The 18996-nt window shown below is 44.0% G+C and overlaps 1 protein-coding gene across 1 annotated transcript in view; it reads right to left on the bottom strand.

Moving 5' to 3' along the window:
• Positions 1–4518: 4518 nt before the first annotated feature.
• LOC148481952 (gonadotropin-releasing hormone II receptor-like) overlaps positions 4519–18996 on the bottom strand; it is a 48049-nt gene continuing 33571 nt past the window's right edge. The window contains exon 4 of the mRNA XM_088452877.1: positions 4519–4922. Within this exon, the coding sequence (XP_088309003.1) occupies positions 4519–4922 (404 nt within the window). The remainder of the gene's footprint in view (positions 4923–18996) is intronic.

Here is an 18996-nt window from a genome sequence, read left to right as displayed (position 1 = left end):
TTCTAACTCTGATATGTTTAATATATATATATCAAAAAACAATTTTAGTACCCATTGATTGTGCTTGTTTCTGTGCTCACACTCCATGGTACTTGAAGATATTACATTTTGTGCATGTTGTGAAAGCCCATGTACAGTACATACAGTACCTGTGACACTTGTACAAGTCATTAACTGTGCCATACAATGCCAGCAGTGATTTGTGCTATACAATGCCAGCAGTGATTTGTGCCATACATTGCCAGCAGTGATTTGTGCCATACAATGCCAGCAGTGATTTGTGCCATACATTGCCAGCAGTGATTTGTGCTATACAATGCCAGCAGTGATTTGTGCCATACAATGCCAGCAGTGATTTGTGCCATACAATGCCAGCAGTGATTTGTGCCATACAATGCCAGCAGGGATTTGTGCCATACAATGCCAGCAGGGATTTGTGCCATACAATGCCAGCAGTGATTTGTGCCATACATTGCCAGCAGTGATTTGTGCTATACAATGCCAGCAGTGATTTGTGCTATACAATGCCAGCAGTGATTTGTGCCATACAATGCCAGCAGTGATTTGTGCCATACAATGCCAGCAGGGATTTGTGCCATACAATGCCAGCAGGGATTTGTGCTATACAGAGCAGTGTGTTTTGTTACTGGGGCGTGGTCGCCTATTGTATACATTTGTTCTTTGTGACATCCATGCATAAACCGTTTTAACGTGGATGCAGTATTGTACACAGCTATGTGACAGTCCAAATCCATCCACTTGTGCAAATATACACCCATCACTATCAGAGTGCACTTGCACCAGCCCTATGCTTGGAGATCCATCTGACAGCAAACAGGTTTCTGTGTACACACAACTCTCTTAGCCTATAAGCGAATGCCCTGTTACCATCCAGTTACGCTCATTCAGCCACAAGTAGAGAGGTGACCACGATATGTGAAACTATGAATTGCCCATAGTTGTGTACGCCCGTTTGAGTAGTAATTCTCGTGTGCAGGTTTGATGAGGAAAGACCATTCTGAATAAAGGTTACATAACACCAATATGACCAGAGGTAATTTGCAACACAATAACCAGTGCAATTTTTGCATTTTCATTCTGTGTTGGTCTTGCCGTTAACTTTTTATTTATCTATCTAGATGACTTTGCTATAGTTATTGTTTCCAGAATACATGGAGTTTTTATTCGGAAGTTTCTAATTATATTTTTTTGTGACATACTGTATATATATTTTTTTACAAGGTTTGAAGAAGATATATACGACCAGGAACAAACATATATTTTCTTTATTGTTAAAAAAAACAATTGCTGTAAACAGCTAAAACAAAAGTCACCTAAGAACTACCTAAGAGCAGGGACACCGAGAAGGGGGGGGAGCGAGTACTATTTACCCGGGCTTCCTGAGGGGCCCGGGTCCGGCGCCGCCCCCCCTCCATTCTCTCTCCCTCACAGCAGCCCAGCACACAGCGTGGGCTGAACAGCAGTGGGAGACTGCCTGTGGGGGGGAGCGATCATAATGATCGCGCCCCACCTGGCTTTGCGCCGGGCTGAGGGGTTGACAGCGCCCCCCTCCCCAGCACTGCAAAAGTGTGTTGTTGTTTTTTTTTTGCTCAATGGGGCGTGGTCATGCCTCCCACGATTAGGCCATGCCCCCCTCTTCACCTGGGCCTGGCAGGGCTCTCTACGGCCCTGCCTAAGAGGCATAAAAGGGGGTCATTTATGATTAGAATCACTTCAAAAAAATATATTTATATATATTGTAGACACTATTGTAAAAGCTACAATTTTCCCTCTCTGTAGTGGCAAGGGCATATGAAACAAAGTTTGTAGAGGTCATTTGCAAAGGACAAAAATATCCACATCCATGTGCAGTCTTCGTGCGGGTCCCCTCCTCTCTCGTGGGTGGGTAGACTCTGGCACTGAGACAGAGTCAACTGCACATGTGCAGGAATACTTGCCTACTCTCCCAGAACCTGCAGTATTTTTTGGGTAGCCCCCCCGCACCCCCAGAATAGTAGACACTTCTCCTGCTCACTTCCTAGTGTAGTGGGCAGAATGGGGAGAATCTTACCATGATTCCGCGTTCTGTCTGGAGGGGGCAGGGCTTAATGACACATTTTTATGATATTCACATCATTTGGCCTCGTCCCCTATTCAAATGTAAGCGATTCCCTGCATTTCGGCATGAGGGGGCCTAATGACGCTATAGTCCGGCCCTCTCTCATCACTGCCCACCTGCATCTAGGGATGGAGTCTTCTCCTTGAGAGTAGGGATGGCCATCGGTGGGGTGTCCATCAATGATTGCCATTAATGGGTCCACAAACCATCTATAGTGAACCCCACCGCTGCTGTTAGGAACGGGGACCACGGGCCAATCAAAAAATTGGGCAGGGCTAAGCTCCATCCCGTCCAGACGAAAAAAAAAGTATCGGCTGCTACTCGTACATTAATGGCAAAGAACCATTGGCTCTCTGTCATCGATGTTAAAACTATATTCATCAGCCATAAACAATCAATGATTGTAAATCATTGATGGTTGATGGCCATACCTAATGGAGAGCAGACTTCAAATATCAGTAAGTGCACAGGTCTCCTGGAACATGGCACCCATTTTCTGATGATTTGTGTAGTGCCAAAGCAGGTCTTCAGAGAGAGGAGTATGATATATATATGAGTGCAGGGTGTTTGATGTGGGCCTCCTGGTAGCAGTAGCCGGTGGCGGCGCATGCGCAGTCACACTTTCAGGGTACTTTTTGCCAAAAATACCCTGAGAACTATGAGGAGAGGATACACAGGGACAGAGCTTTCTTGCAAGCTCTGTCCCTGTGTGCGATGTATTCAAATAAAGCATTGCGAACTTTCGGTAATATTATCACATCCCATCCACTTCTGAGATGCGGATTGTTATAAATATGCCCCTTAATCTGTGAATGTGTCTGAGTTGCACGGCGCATGCGACCCAATCTTGCACATACAGAGCCATAAGTACAGATAGGAACATATTTGCAGAAATAGAATGGGCATTCCTGGGAGGTAACAAGGGGGGTGGCTAAAAAGTCACATGGAGCCGTTGCATCTTACTGGAGTGTGGCTGCCATGTTGCACACAGAGATGCTTAACCTCTCACAGAGAAACTGTACCTGCCATACGGTTGGTGCAAGCTTCGATAGTACAACTAAAGACGCACCAGACAGTAATTCAGCATTTATAGACACTGCAAGTGGGCGTCTCAGTCCTTGCACATTCACACACATGAGTACACATCAGGGAAGGATTCTGTAGCGTTATTAGCATAAGGTCACAGACGCAAATGTGGTAAAAGATGTTAGAGAGGAGCTATCTGCCGCAAAGTACTTACTCCCCTAGCCTTCTCATCTCTTTCCCCCGAAAACTTAATTGCATTGTGCAGAGCAAAGGTAAGAGGAAGACACGGCATGCCTCCCAACATTCCCAGTCAGGACAAAGGAGCCGACTATTGAGGCAGTGGGACAGATTGGGACCATCCCACCTAAATCCAGACAGTGGGAGCTATGACTTAAGCGCACTTCTAGTTTCTAGAGCTATCTCCCAAGAATGAAGGGTAGATGTGCATCTTAGTGTACGCCAGGTAGACAACCAGGGAGTTTTCTGGTTTACATCAGGTGCACTTTATAAATGATCTCCTGTTTCTTTTACTGTAAATGACAGTGATAATGTAACTGGAAACCATGGCAATATCACTTGACAGCTTCTGTTCACGTACAGTAGCTCTAATTGGCCGTTCAGTTGTAGCAGCCACAGGTCCCTGCGTCTGCTTATATACAGCAACAGGGATTAACGCGAAATCATGACTACAGCCTATGTACAGAGGGGAACAAGGTGAGCAATAATATACTGTACAGTTAAATCAAACCGCATGAATTTCTGGGCAATCACAGTGTGACATGTCTTGTAGTGAAATAAAAAGCATGCACCAATATCATAAGTATGACTTGAGGAGAAGTCTTGAAAGGTCATGGATATATATAGAAAGCATCAGGAAAATGTTCTGTAGAGAATGGTCTGCAGCTTCCAAATAATTACACTAATGGGACTTTCAGAGAAAGATGTTATTTTCAAAGTCGAGTAACAAGGGTCACTTGTGAAAGTATATAAAGTAAAACAAAACAGCACCTCTTCATTGATGTTCCATCTGTTGCTGATGCTACATTAGCGAGGCTTTATTAAAGGAACATACATCAAAATCTGGAAGATATATAATCATTCCAGAATTGCTTTATGGGCAACCACATAGAGCTATCAAATTAATTTCTAGATGTATTCCGTATTTCTAATGGCTTGTTGGACTGATCGGTAGCAAATGGACAGATGCACATCTGGAGAATTATGGAGACCAGTATCTCTTAACCTATGCATCGGTTATCCAATGTAATTACTGGGTTTAACATATATTTAATAATTTTATGAGGAAAGTGTATTATATCGATTTAGAAGAGTGATTTATAGTGACAGTCTAGAAAAAGTGAGTAGCATTTGCTTCAGAAGACAGACTGTACAGTTGTTCCAGTAGATGTTGGCCCATCCATCGAGGTAAAGTATTTAATATTCATCTCAGAGTCTGCTAGTCGCTTGCTGTTCTTATCTTTCCTTGACAATAGACATCGTACTTTTCGGAGACAGTTACGCATGTCCTCCTTAAAGGATTGGGTGTACAGGCCATATACAAGAGGATCGGTGCATGTGTGAAGGAGACCAAAGAGAAACAAGCTATGATGAACATACTCGGGGGTCAGGAGGATCATTTCTGGCTGGAACCAGTACCATATTCCTAATAGATAATAAGGAGTCCAACAGACCATGAATGAAATGACAATAACCAATGTCATCTTCAATGTTTTCAGCCTTGCTTTTGAGATGAGGTCATTCTTACTCCTTGCAAGTTCTGGAAATAAAAACACATAAATTATAAAGTGTTTGCAGGTCAATGGACATATCATCCAGAGGGACTTAACTGCAGACAAATACATTCCCCATTGCTCCAAACTGATGTAATCACACAGTATGCTTAATAATTTAAAAGAACAGGTACTCCAGAATCACACTGCTGTCGTCTTCTGAACACTAAAATATCAAAAGCTACCGTAGTCTCTATGGATAGCTTTAATCCTTCCCTTAAAGCTCAACATACTCAGTGTTGACAACAGCGCCACCAAATATAATAGAGGCCATGAAAGGTACTGCATCTATTGCCTTCCAAAACAATTTTCATTTTGAAACACTGAGATAATTAATAAAAAGCAATATATGTTACAATACACTAGACCAGTGGTTCCCAAACTGTGCGCAGCGGCACCACTTGCAGGGGTGCCTCAGGTTGTTGGTCCAGCACCAAATCAAATTATTTATGGCCAATGTAATATAAATATGTGGACAAACAGAAGCGCAAACCTGTCATCCACTACATAAATGAACCTAAGGATGACGGGTAAGCACAATTTAATTCACTTTACTACTTCACTACATTTTTTTCTGAATTTCTCAATAACAAACTTTTGGCTTAGGGGTGTCGTGAAAACAATTCTGATGCACTAGGGCGCCATGATTCAAAAAAGTTTGGGAACCACTGTACTAGACCATTTATCTTATGCCAATTATTAGCATTTATTTATACAGTTCCACTGTAAAAAACAGCACTTTCCTGAGAATATTGAATCATTCACATCAGTATCTGCCTCTTTGGGGCTTATAACTGCCACTTTGGGGCATATAACATACTTGTCTACTTTCCCGGAAGTCGTGTGAGGCTCCTGATTTTTCAGGTAGCCCTCCCGCACCCCCGAAAGAGTAGGTATATCTCCCGCAACCTGCCCAATTCCTAGTTATTTTGTGGGTCCGTGAGGTGGGGTTAAATGACCCGAATCATCATTTAGCCCCACCCCCTCATTGCGGACCCACGAATCGCGGGCTTTTCTTGTAAAAGGGGCGGTGCCTAATGACACCTACAGTCTGCCCCCCCCTGAAACTGACAGCAGCTGCTCCCGGAGAGGATGTTAGGAAAGTCAGTAAGAATGGCTTATAGTCTAAGGAGGCTTTCTATAAAATCTGCCTGAATGTAGGCAGCTAAGTGATGCCCAGATCACAGACTGAGAGTAGTCTTAACGCTTTCAAGTGCTGTGCGAGCCAGCTTGCCGACTCCTGCATGCGCACTAGAGACAGAGCCTCAGACTTGGAGTTCCAGTTTCAGATTCAATTAAAAAGATAAAATAAAATAAAGTTATTTTGCTTAAAGAACGGTAATGAATAGGAAAACAAAACTGTAAAGAAAAAAAAAATATGAAAAATATTGTGTCTTCTGGGTACGGCAGTTACTCCGGCGCTGGAGAGGAGGGGGCCCGTGATGGAGACTGCACATGGGCCCCCTCCTCACTAGAGACGCCCCTGGGTATAGTGGTGACATACCAGCACATACCAGGTATGGTTGTTCCAGCAACTCCAGCTGTGTCTTCTGGGTACGGCAGCTATGTTATTATAACTTCCGGCTCATCTTGCAGCAGTTCCGTGGTGGGCTTCACTAACCCTTCCTCTAATGCCTAACGCTAACCTCCCCTCCCAAAGCCTAACCCTCCACCTAGTGCCTAACCCTAACCCTCCTCTCCAACCATCTAACCTTAATGCCGGGTACACACTTGATTGACCGGCAATAGTGTCGCTGTCCAGGGACACCCTGAACATTGCATGATTACCGGTACACATTACAGCGATGTAATGAAGGACTGAACGATCACTCGTTTCGTCCTTCGATAATATGCATGGCACCGCATGCGATATCATCCGGTTAGCCATGCAGCATGTACACTGAGCCATATGCCCGATTTGTCATTACGATATGGCCAAATCGGAACAATGTCGCTCCAGTGTGTACCCAGCTTAACCCTCTGCTGCTGCAGCCTAAACCTCCAGTCCGCGTAGAATGTAGACATCTCACATATTGACATTGTGAACATGTCAATATTCTGTAGATGCTGACACGTCGACGTTTCAACAGTGTCAACATTATGGTGTCGACATTATGATTGTCAACATTGTAAATGTCAACAAACAAGCAGGGGGCTTTCACAAATCGGCTGAAGCCCTAAATACCGCACAAACGTTTCCTTTTTTATACAGGATTTGAAGGCTTTCTGCCTTTGATTAAATACTGCTAAATATTTCCTACATACAGGTATATATTATCAGAAGCCAATTAACCTACCAGTATATTTTTGGTCTGCAAGAGGAAAATGGAGCATACAGAGGAAACCGGAATAAATATGGGAAGATCATACAAACTACACACACACAGACAGGACCTTGGTCAAAATGGAACCCATGCCCTAAGCAGTGTGAGACAACAATGTTAACTACTGTACCACTGCACTTTACAGTTCCAATAAGCCAGATGCTCCCCTATTGATATAAGTGTATATATTGTTTGTTTTTGTGAGTACATCTTCCAATTTCGAAGGGAAGTAAGTAAGCATGATGTGTCTTTCATCTGATGCACTAAGTTTCCTTGACCGACCCATGCGTCTACGGCACTCAACGTTGCCCGTTTCTTTGTGCTTCTTCAAAAGAGCTTGAACAGCACTTTCTTGAAACCCCAGTCTGCTTTGAAATCTTTCCCTGGGAGCGACCTTGCTGATGCAGTATAACTACCTTGTGTCTTGTTGCTGTGCTCAATCTTGCCATGGTGTATGACCTGTGATATGAAATTGTCTTCCACAGTCTCACCTTTGTAGCAGAATCTGGCTGTTCTTCACCCATTTTTAAGCCTCCTACCCAGCTGTTTCTGTATCAGTTAATGACTGTGTTTGAACCTAATGTGAAAATGATGATCATTGACCAAAGAGTGGTCACACCAAATAATGATTTGATTTAGGTTTCTCTTCTGTTTACTCACTATGCATTTTGTTAATTTGCAAAAATAAACACCTCTACTTTTGAAAGCATTCTTACTGTGCAGCAAAATATATTGCACAGCACGATACATACATATATATATATATATATATATATATATATATACATATACCGACCGCGGTCCGGCACTCCCTCTATCTATAATACTTAGCTGGGTGCCTTCACATTGTGGATATCAGCTACTATATATATATATATATATATATATATATACACACACACAAACATAGTGTATATATATTGTGATAGAAGCACTGGTGAAGTGCTAAGTGGAGTGTACATTTGTCCAATGTTTCTGACCTGTGTTTTTTAAACCCCCAGGAAAAGTCTGTGTCTGCTTTGTTGGAGTTTTGGTCTTTAAGTAAAGCCAGATAATGGGTCCTGGGGGGTGTGTATGTGAGAGAAAAGGGAGGGCTCCATCCACAGAGCCGTTTCAGGTGTTTGGGCCTTTCAGCCTGAGAGCAGGCTGATTAGTGATTGCACCTGGAAGAATCTCATATAAGCAGTGTCAGGGTTTGGCTCAGTGTCTCACACCTGGGGAGAACAAGAAGATAGGCTTGTTCAGAGACACTGTGATATACCTATTGTAAGTAATGTGTATATACCTAAGTTTGTGATGAGGGCAGTAGGCCCTACCACTGTTTGAGAGAATGAAGTTATTGTCTAGTTAGTGCCCAGATGGGCTAAGATTTTGGCAGGAAGGCCACGGTGCCACAAGACAGAGGCAATACTCACCACTTGATTACCTGGGTGTAGGTTGGTTGTCAGGTCCAGTCCAGATTTTGCAGTATGCTGGAATTCCCAACCAAGCAATCAGCACCACCTGTGAACTGGGCTTTGCTGCAAGCAGAGAACAGTAATCCTGACTCCGAACAAGCTGACCAGGCGATAGGCTGGGGGTGGTGGTTAGTGTTAGGGGTTCAAGGACTTGGAAGGTCCACAGATCTTATGCATGTTGTCTGTAAGTCAGAGTGGCAATCCTGGTACTGTTACTGCTTCATCTCGTATGATGTTTGTGACCTGCTGTAATTCCAGACATGATGCTTGTTGTGCAGTGGCTGCTAAACTGAAGTGAATAAACAATCCACTGTTTTACCATACTGCTGGATGTGATTCTTCCCGCCTTGTGACATTTGGTGGCTCGTATGGGAACCACACTTGCTGGACGCATCCTGCGCGGTGAGGACCTGCCAATGAATTCAGCACCAGATTCCCAGGGGAGCTGTAGCAGTCTGCTGTTTTCCGGCGCTTAGTGTGGTGCTGGGTGGAAGCCCAAGCTGCACAGCAGCTGGGTGGTCGGTCTTAAAATTTTTAATTTTGTGCTCTTTCCTGCAGTTGCATCAGCAGGGAGGGGTTAAATTATTTGCTTGTTGGAGTAAAATCCTAATTGGTTTGTGTGCTTGGTTAAAGTTGGGAAGGACAGCCCAGCAACAACTTGAGAGATTGTAAAGTGCAATTAAAGGGGAAGGTTTTTTTTTTCTCCTGAAGCACACACAGAAGAGTTCCTGTATAAGTGATTGTTTTAAAGTAACTTAAGAAAGGAGCTGTTTCCATATATCTCTTGTTTTCCCATATTAGTTAATGCATGAATGGGAACAACAACCCATTCAAGCATTAGTTAACAGTAGCTTATGAAAAGGGAAGCTAAGTTTAGATTTACTACAAAACCTGAAAACAGTATGGAAGAAATTCTCAGGGCTATCACAAATGTATAAAGAAAAACCAGATGGGTGCGCTAACTGTTCAATTGCTGTCTAATATAAAAACCTGCAGCTGATACCAAGGGCCTTCTGCATAACGCCCTCAAAACAGTGTAGAAAAAAAGAAATGAGGTATCTGCGCTGGTATTTATATGAATTTATAACACCTTTATGAATCAATTATAAAGTTTATTCAATAGTGAACTGCAGTTTAATAAAACATACACACATGTATCAAGTGTTGTTAAAAATAGTTACCATAAATGGTACAAACAGCCAAATACTTGAGATAATGTTTCAGAGAAATGTATCCAATGTTCCCAACAACTGGTTTATATAACCAGTGGATATATATAGCAATTCACACCATAATGCGTGCATACAGGCTGCCCAATGTTTGGAAATAAGGTTCTGTAGCTGAACAATGTCACAAGTTCCTCTTATATCCAAATAAGTGTATTCCGTATAATGATAATCCTTACCCCACAGAGGCTCACACAATGGAAATAAATGGCAATGATGTCAGCTGATTTGCGCCGTTGTGGTGATGGTTGCCCGCACTCTGGGTGTGAATCGAGGATCCGTTGGTATGTGGGTGCAAAGTAATGCACAAAGGGTGCCAAGGCTGAGCTGGATGTTGCCACCGATGTAACCCCCGCACACACCCCGGGCAAACGGGCAACAGCCCGCACGGAGATGGAAGCCGCAGCACAGGAGCTTCAGGACCCTCTCCTCCTGAGGCTCCTGTGCTGCGGCTTCCATCTCCGTTCGGGCTGTTGCCCGTCTGCCCGGGGTGTGTGCGGGGGTCACATCGGTGGCAACATCCAGCTCAGCCTTGGCACCCTTTGTGCATTACTTTGCACCCACATACCAACGGATCCTCGATTCACACCCAGAGTGCGGGCAACCATCACCACAACGGCGCAAATCAGCTGACATCATTGCCATTTATTTCCATTGTGTGAGCCTCTGTGGGGTAAGGATTATCATTATACGGAATACACTTATTTGGATATAAGAGGAACTTGTGACATTGTTCAGCTACAGAACCTTATTTCCAAACATTGGGCAGCCTGTATGCACGCATTATGGTGTGAATTGCTATATATATCCACTGGTTATATAAACCAGTTGTTGGGAACATTGGATACATTTCTCTGAAACATTATCTCAATTATTTGGCTGTTTGTACCATTTATGGTAACTATTTTTAACAACACTTGATACATGTGTGTATGTTTTATTGAACTGCAGTTCACTATTGAATAAACTTTATAATTGATTCATAAAGGTGTTATAAATTCATATAAATACCAGCGCAGATACCTCATTTCTTTTTTTCTTTTCTTCTATCACAAATGTGGCTGCAGGCCAGCAAGCCCACATACAATTGCTGCAATCCCAAATGCAGACTCAGCTGGAAAATAATAAGCTGATGCATACAGAGTTAGTGCAGCTCAGGAAAGCAGGTCACGAGCCAAAGGTGTTGCAGAAAATGACAGCAACTGATGATGTCGCCTCATATTTGCACATCTTTGAAAGGACTGCAACTCGCCTGGGTTGGCATAGGGAAGAATGGGTCAATAAGTTGACCCCATATTTAACCGGGGAAGCTCAGAAAACATATACTGACCTGCCTGAGCAGCAAGCCACTTCTTATAACCAACTGAAAAAAACTGTACTTGCTAGAATAGGAGTGACAGGAGCGAGCAATGCTCAAAGGTTCTATGTTTGGCAATTTTTCCCTTCAGAAGCACCCAGAATCCAGCTAGCAGAATTGTCCAGGCTGGGCAAGGCATGGTTAAAGCCAGAGGTAAATGTAGTGAGTCGAGTGGTGGAAATAGTAGCCATCGATCACTGTATACAGGGTTTGGATCGAGGAGTACAGAGGTGGGTTCTGCAAGCTGACCCCCATATCTTTGAGGAATTGGCTACAGTTATCGAGCGTTACTTCACACTGGGGAAATGACAAAAGTGCCTGACCGGGAGTCACGACCTGTACCCAAGCCATGCACCTAGGGTCTAACGGAAGCTATCACAAGAAACCCCGTGGGAAGCCTGGGCTTGTCGTCGTGATTGCCCAAAGCAGTCCGAACCGATGGAGTGCACGACAGGTAAAGTGGCTAGACCAGCTATCAGTATGTGCACCAGGCTTTCTTGTGGATACCGGTAGTGAACTTTCCATCATATCAAAAGGGCTAGTACCAAGAGAAGAGGATCAAGTATTACCACCTGTAAGGGTGCTTTGTGTGCATGAGGCCACGGAAGAGTATTCCCAAGTACAATTTCCGCTGATAGTTAACAGATGTGTCGTTCACATTGTGGCTGCAGTGCACTCAAAATCTCCATAACTCCTGATATTGGGATGGAATTTTCCCTTACTAAAAGAGATATTGGCCAGCCGGGCCAATGAAGAGCTACCAGTGACTAACTGTCATCGTGATCCGTCCACAGACCTCAGTCTCTCCCAGCATATTCAAGGCCAAGAGGTAAAAAGACTGAGTAACCGTTCCAGAGATGCAAACTCTGCTGACGTATCGTCTCGCTCCTTGACTAGGAAGATGGTGAAACCAGTAATGGTCACCGAACGAGCAGAGGACAGCTGTCCGGAAGATTTCTGGTTGCCTGTTGACAAGGACGTGTCTTTGCGGAAATTTGCACGAGATCAATTCAATTATAGTAATCTTGTATATGCTTTTCAAGGCATTGTAGGAATAAATGGAAAAATAGAGACTACCTTGCCTCCAGAAGGCACACCATATTTTATATTGAAGAATGATTTGTTGTATCGTGTAGCCTATGTACAAGGCAAAAAGGTGGAACAGTTATTAGTTCCCCCGAGTACAAGTACAATTGGAACTTAAGGCTGCTGACATGCATTTCTGGGGAGGGAATTTAGAGGAGGAGAAAACCCTCCAGTGAATACAATATAGACTCTATTGGCTTGGTATACAACAAAATAATCTATAGTCAGGAATGTCTCATCTGTCAGAAGACAGCTCCCAGACCCCAGTTTAGAGCTCCCTTGGTACCCCTACTGGTATTTTCTGTTCCATTTCAATGGATTAGAATGGATTTGATTGGTCCAATTTTTAAATCAGCTCAGGGTCACCAATACATACTAGTAATATTAGATTACGCTACTAGATATCCTGAAGCAATACCTCTAAGAAACATTTAAACCAGTACTATTGCTCGAGAGCTGGTAATGCTTTATACCCATGTGGGCATACCTAAGGAGGTTCTTTCTCACTGAGAAACCCCTTTTATGTCCAAATTAATTAAAGACCTATGTCGGTTGTTGGGGGTAGAAAGAATAACAACTTCGGTCTATCACCCCCAAACCGATGGTCTGGTAGAGAGATTCAACCAGACTCTCAAACAATTGATTAGAAGGGGCGTCAATCAAGATTGGGATTTACTGTTGCCCTATTTGATGTTTGCAATACGGGAAGTGCCACAGGCTTCTACCGGCTTTAGCCCATTTGAACTCCTGTATGGCAGACAACCCCGGGGAGTGCTAGACCTGTTAAAAGAAGGGTGGGAACAACAACCCATTCAAGAACCTAACGTGGTACAGTTTGTGACACAACTGTACAGCTGGTTAAGACAACTAAGTTAAACAGCATATGGACCAAGCCCAACAGCGACAAAAATGCAACTATATTGTAATTGCCGTAGTTTGGCCCTTCAACCCTTGGGACAAGGTGTTGGTTCTAGTTCCCACTGCTGAAAGCAAACTGTATGCTCATTGGCAGGGACCATATGAGGTTATCGAAAAAGTAGGGCTGGTTAATTATAAGGTCCAACAGGAAGGGAGACAAAAGTCTGAACAGATCTACTATATTAATATTAACCTGTTGAAACCACAGCGAGAGAGTATTATGCAAACATCAGGTGTTGCTATTAAAACTCAGAAATGTATAGTACCTACTGAAGAGAGGTTAAATGCTGACCAAGGGCCTGATTCAGAGCCGCTCGTAAGCGGCCGCTCGTTCGTTCCGACCGATGTTCGCACAACTGCGTATGCGTACGGATTTTAATACGCATGCGCGAACCAGTCAGTGCGGCCGAAAATCGTTTGTTCGCTAAATAGCGAATGCCTGCTGTTTTGAGTGACAGGAGGAGGCGTATGTGGGTGGTAACAGGGGAAGGTGCTTGAAAACTGGGAGTGGAAATCAGAATGCAGGCGTGCTTAAAGGTCAAAACGGACGTTTTATGGGTGTGCATAATTAATACAGCAGCGTCATTGACCACGTCACTTGGTTGATTTATAGTCAGAACTGCTCGCAAGATTGTGGTATGAAAAAACCAACCACAAGAATAGCGAGCAGTTCATACGCTGTTCGATGTTCTCGATTAATCTATTAAATAGCGGACATGACGTATGGTGCGAGCGGCCAGGGGGCGTCTTTTTCAAAATTACGACCGCAAGTTTTGTTCACTCGTTCAGACATAGAGGCGTGAACAGACCGCAAAGTGCGAACGGTTCATTTAAATAGCCACCCCTTTTTAATGAACGAGCGAGCGCAAATAGCGTCCGGCTCTGAATCAAGCCCTAAATCAGCAAGTTCTAGAATGGTTGGTCAAAATCAGGATGTGCTTTCCCCCATTACAGGCAGAACCCAAATCATAAAACATGACATTGTCACCCCACTTGGGGTTATTGTAAATCAAAGGCCTTATCGCATTCTTGAAGCCAGACGAGAAGCCGTAAAGCTAGAGGTAGAAGAAATGCCCCGGTTGGGAGTAATAGAAGAATCCAATAGTGAGTGGAACAATCCCATTGTATTATTGCCTCAGGGGCTTTGAGGTTCTGCAACGATTTTAGAACGTTGAATAAAGTTTCTAATTTGACTCTTATCCAATGCCACGAGTCGACCTAATTAGTTGAGCATTTGGCCAAAAGCCAATACCCGGCTACCTTAGACCTAACAGAGTTATTGGCAAATTCCCTTCACAGAGTCAGCTGTGGCTAAAACAGCGTTTTCAACGCCAGAAGAATTATTCCAATATCAGGCACTACCTTTTTGGCTTACATGGGGCCCCTGCGACCTTTCACCCTGTAATGAATAAGCTGTTAAAACCACATCAAGAGTATGCAGCTGCATACTTGGATGATATCGTGATCTTTAGTCACAGCTCTCAAAAGTAGAAGTCATGCTTAACTCCTTACGGGTTTGTGGGTTTTGCTGCCAATCCCAAGATATGTGCCATTGGTATGACAGAGGCTAAATACCTTGGGTATGTAGTTGGCCATGGGCAGGTACAGCCTCAAATTGATAAAGTGGAGTCTTTATCTTCATGGCCCAAACCAGAGAGGAAAATGCAGCTGAGAACCTTTTTAGGGCTAGTGGGCTATTATCGTAAATTTATTTGTGACTTTGCGCCCAGAACAGCTTCACTAACCGACTGTTTGAGGAAAAAAAGTCCAGATTAGATAGTCTGGACTATCTGATGCAGCTTGAAAAGATTTAAAAAGAGCCTTGGTTTCCGCTCCCGTGCTGCAAACGCCAGACTTAAAAAAAAAGTTTGTCCTTCAAGTTGATGCCTCCGGAACAGGGTTGGGAGCAGTATTGTCGCAGGAGGTAGAAGGAGAGGAGAGACTAATTCTGTACCTGAGCCGAAAAATTTTTTACCATGAGAAAAGACCTATGCGACAGTAGAACAGGAGTGTCTCGCAATTAAGTGGGCCATCGAGTCCCTGCGATCTGTTGGGCAGGGAATTCCTGTTGGTAACAGATCATGCACCTCTTCAGTGGATGCATACCAATAAAGAAGTAAATGCTAGGGTGACTCATTGGTTTCTGGCATTACAGCCATTTCAGTTTAAAGTACAACATAGGTCTGGAAAACTGCAAGGTAATGTTGATGCAGTCTCGAAAGTACACTCCTCAGATTTTCCCAGAGAGGCCCAGGGAAGGGGGAGAGTAGGAAAAGGATAGGAGGTTCGCAAGTACAGGCCCAATGCGAGATGGGCAAACAGGTGACTTCGCGTTGGAAATTGTCAGCTTCACCAAGGGGGTTGTCGCTTAGGTGGAGGGTATGTGGCAGGGAGGCCACGGTGTCACAAGACAGAGGCAATACTCCCCACTTTATTTCCTCTGTGTAGGCTGGATGTTAGGTCCAGTCCAGGATTTGAAGTGTGCTGGGGTTCCCAACCAAGCAATCAGCACCAACTGTGAGCTGGGCTTAAAGCTTTGCTGGAAGCAGAACACAATGCTCCTGATGCCGGACAAGCTGGCCAGGTGATAGGCTGAGGGTGGTGGATAGTGTTAGGATGTCAGGATCGGGAAGATCCACAGATTTTGTGCATGCTGTCTGTAAGTCAGAGTGGCAAACCTGGTACTGTTACTGCTTAATCTTGTATGATATCTGTGACCTGTGATAATTCCAGACTTGATGCTTGTTGTGCAGTGGCTGCTAAGCTGAAGTGACTAAACAAACTATATATATATATATATATATATATATATATAAGTGCGAAAGAATAAGACACTCAGGTATATATAAATTTGAAAAATCCTTTTTACGGGATTCAGTGCAAGAAACAAAATAAAATATATACAAACACTGCTCTTTGCAGTAAAATGTGTATAGGTAAAACACACTTAAGTAAAATTAAATAAAGATAAAAGAGCGCCTACTAGAGTAAAAATCAATTACAAAAGTGCCTAAATAAAGTGCATAAAAGAACAAGAGGATCCAGAGACTTATCTTAAAGGGAATGATCATTTGAATGTATATGAAAAAGAAGAGCATAAAACCTCACATAGTGTATACCGTATATAAAGAATGTCCAGTGGAGAGAATAATATACATATGCAAATAATTTAGGAACACTTAGTTCCCAGACACATATAACCTCCACATTAATTTTAACATGATATATTTAATAAAAAATTCGGACAACAGGCATACGGTAAGTAGCACACGTACAGGAATAAAAATAAAAACATGCTTATCTGTCGATATAGGTGGTCCCAACGTGTTTCATCTCATGACAGAGACTTCACACCAGTGGCGGAACTAGAGAGTGGTGGGCCCAGGTGCAAGAATATGCTTTGGGGCCCCCTATGCAGTGCCCCCAGTAGTGCCTCATAAACAGTGCCCCCAGTAGTGGTCTCACTATGCAGTGCCCCAGTAGTAGTCCCCCCTCTGCATTGCCCCCAGAAGTAGTCCCCCCTATGCAGTGCCCCCAGTAGTGCCCATTATACAGTGGTTCCCCCTACACAGTGCCCCCAGTAGTAGTCCCCCCTATGCATTGCCCCTAGTAGTAGTCCCCCCTATGCATTGCCCCTAGTAGTAGTCCCCCCTATGCATTGCCCCCAGTAGTAGTCCCCCCTATGCAGTGCCCCTAGTAGTCCCCCTATGCAGTGCCCCCAGTAGTAGTCCCCCCTATGCATTGCCCCCAGTAGTAATCCCCCAATGCATTGCCCTCAGTAGTAGTCCCCCCTATGCATTGCCCCCCGTAGTAGTCCCCCCTATACAGTGCCCCCAGTAGCGGGCCACCCCCCCTATACAGTGTCCCCAGTAGCGTCCCCCCATGCTGTGCCAGTGTCAGTTCCCATGCCCCCTTACACACACACATACACAAAAAAAATCAAACTTACCTGAATCCCTGCTCCTGCCGTGACCGCCGCTGTCCGCTCTTCCCGACCCGCTCTTTTGCACTATGGGAGAGACGTCATGACATCTCTCTCATCACCCGCTGCTGGGGGAGCCGGAAGGCGGAGCCAGGCCTGCCAAGAGTCTGGCACTGATGCTAACAGATTGACAGATCAGGCCAGACCAATAAGCATTTTGTAATATAATACATTAAAGCAAACTCAATTCTGTCACTAGATCTTAGTGCCTTGCATTATCATAAATACTTCATCAGCCCAGAAAATGCTTATTTAATTAAAGTAAGCATGTCAGCAAAGGATTAATAGAGCAGCATGTATGTTCTTTGATGACAGAAAAGAGACAATTAGGGGGGCATCCAATTAGACGCGATCAACAAAAAACGGGGATTTTCACCAATAACCCCCATTTTTCGCCGATGTTTTTTTCCACCCTATCCTATTATTTCATCCGAAATAATAGGATATTTTTCCCGAAAACACATAGGATCCCTGTGTGTTTTTCACCTTTTCAGGGGTAAAAAAAATAATTGCATTTATCGTGGATTATTTTTCGGGACACATCATGTCCCAAAACAAAAGCCCCAATAAGTGCCGGGATTGGGCGGACTTCGGTGCTAATTGGATAGCCCCGGGGGATCCATTACCACCCGAACAACGTTCGGGGCTAATTGGATCCCCCCTCAGTCCATGTTTAGAGCGAATACATTAATACAGAGAAAAGACCATGTACATCACAACGTATAAAGCACAGGGCAGAAACATGGACATCACTAGTTAGGTTGCATTCCAGGATATACTGACTATGCTCATAGTAGAATAAACTTGTTTAGGGTTGATAGATCTGCGTTTGGCTAACGCTGCACTGCAGAGCTGTAAAGCTGTAAAGCTCTGCTGCATGTCACCCTTGGCTAAGTTGGCTCAGCATACTGTAGGATCTCAACTGCTTACCTAAAACTCTGATCAAAGACAAGAAGCTCTTATCTCCCTAGTTGTGCGCTATAAAATAAATGAGGGTCCCCTGGCATCCTCTGAGCATGACACTAAAGGGCTATCACAGAGCCAATTAGCAGCTCGTCCCTGCATATGAAAGCTGGCATGGGCCATGAAGTGGGGAGTGCTCAGATAGTTGATGACAGCAGGGAAGCCCTGACATGCTGCACTTCGGTTGGGATAATAGGAAAGGATTTTCATGTTCTTATTCCCAAATGTTCACCTCTCAAATCTTAATATTACTGTAATTAAACTTTCATGAAATACAGTCTGTATTGTGTTTTCAGTTCTGACATAGTACACGTGTGACACTGCACTCCCCAGCCCTAGAAATATAACATATTACATATAATGGAGGCTGAATCACATTTGACAAGTACTCAGCTGCTGTAACAGGTCTGACAGCTATAGTGTATGTTACTTTGCTTCTGATTCTTCATCTTAGTGCTATTTAGGAATTTGGTAAACTAATGTGCAGAGTGCCTAGTCCTTGATGGACCTGGCATCATCCATACTATCAGGGGCATTTCTAAAGAGGAGGGGGCCCGTGTGCATTCTCCGACATGGGCCCCCTCCTCCCTTGCCGGCGGCAGCGCACTGAGATGTGCGCGACCCGGAGTTAGAGACTCTGGGCACTAAAGTGTGCCCAGAGTCTATAGAGTCTGCACAGGTCACCGGGAAAATGGCATGCGCAAACAACGGGAAAATGGCTGCTGCGGCCATTTTCTAGTCGTTTTAC

This window comes from Taudactylus pleione, unplaced genomic scaffold (assembly GCF_031769625.1).
Source record: "Taudactylus pleione unplaced genomic scaffold, aTauple2 ptg000556l, whole genome shotgun sequence".
NCBI lineage: Eukaryota > Metazoa > Chordata > Amphibia > Anura > Myobatrachidae > Taudactylus > Taudactylus pleione.
Note: the sequence above shows the minus strand (reverse complement) of the source record. Positions and strands in the feature narration are given on the sequence as shown.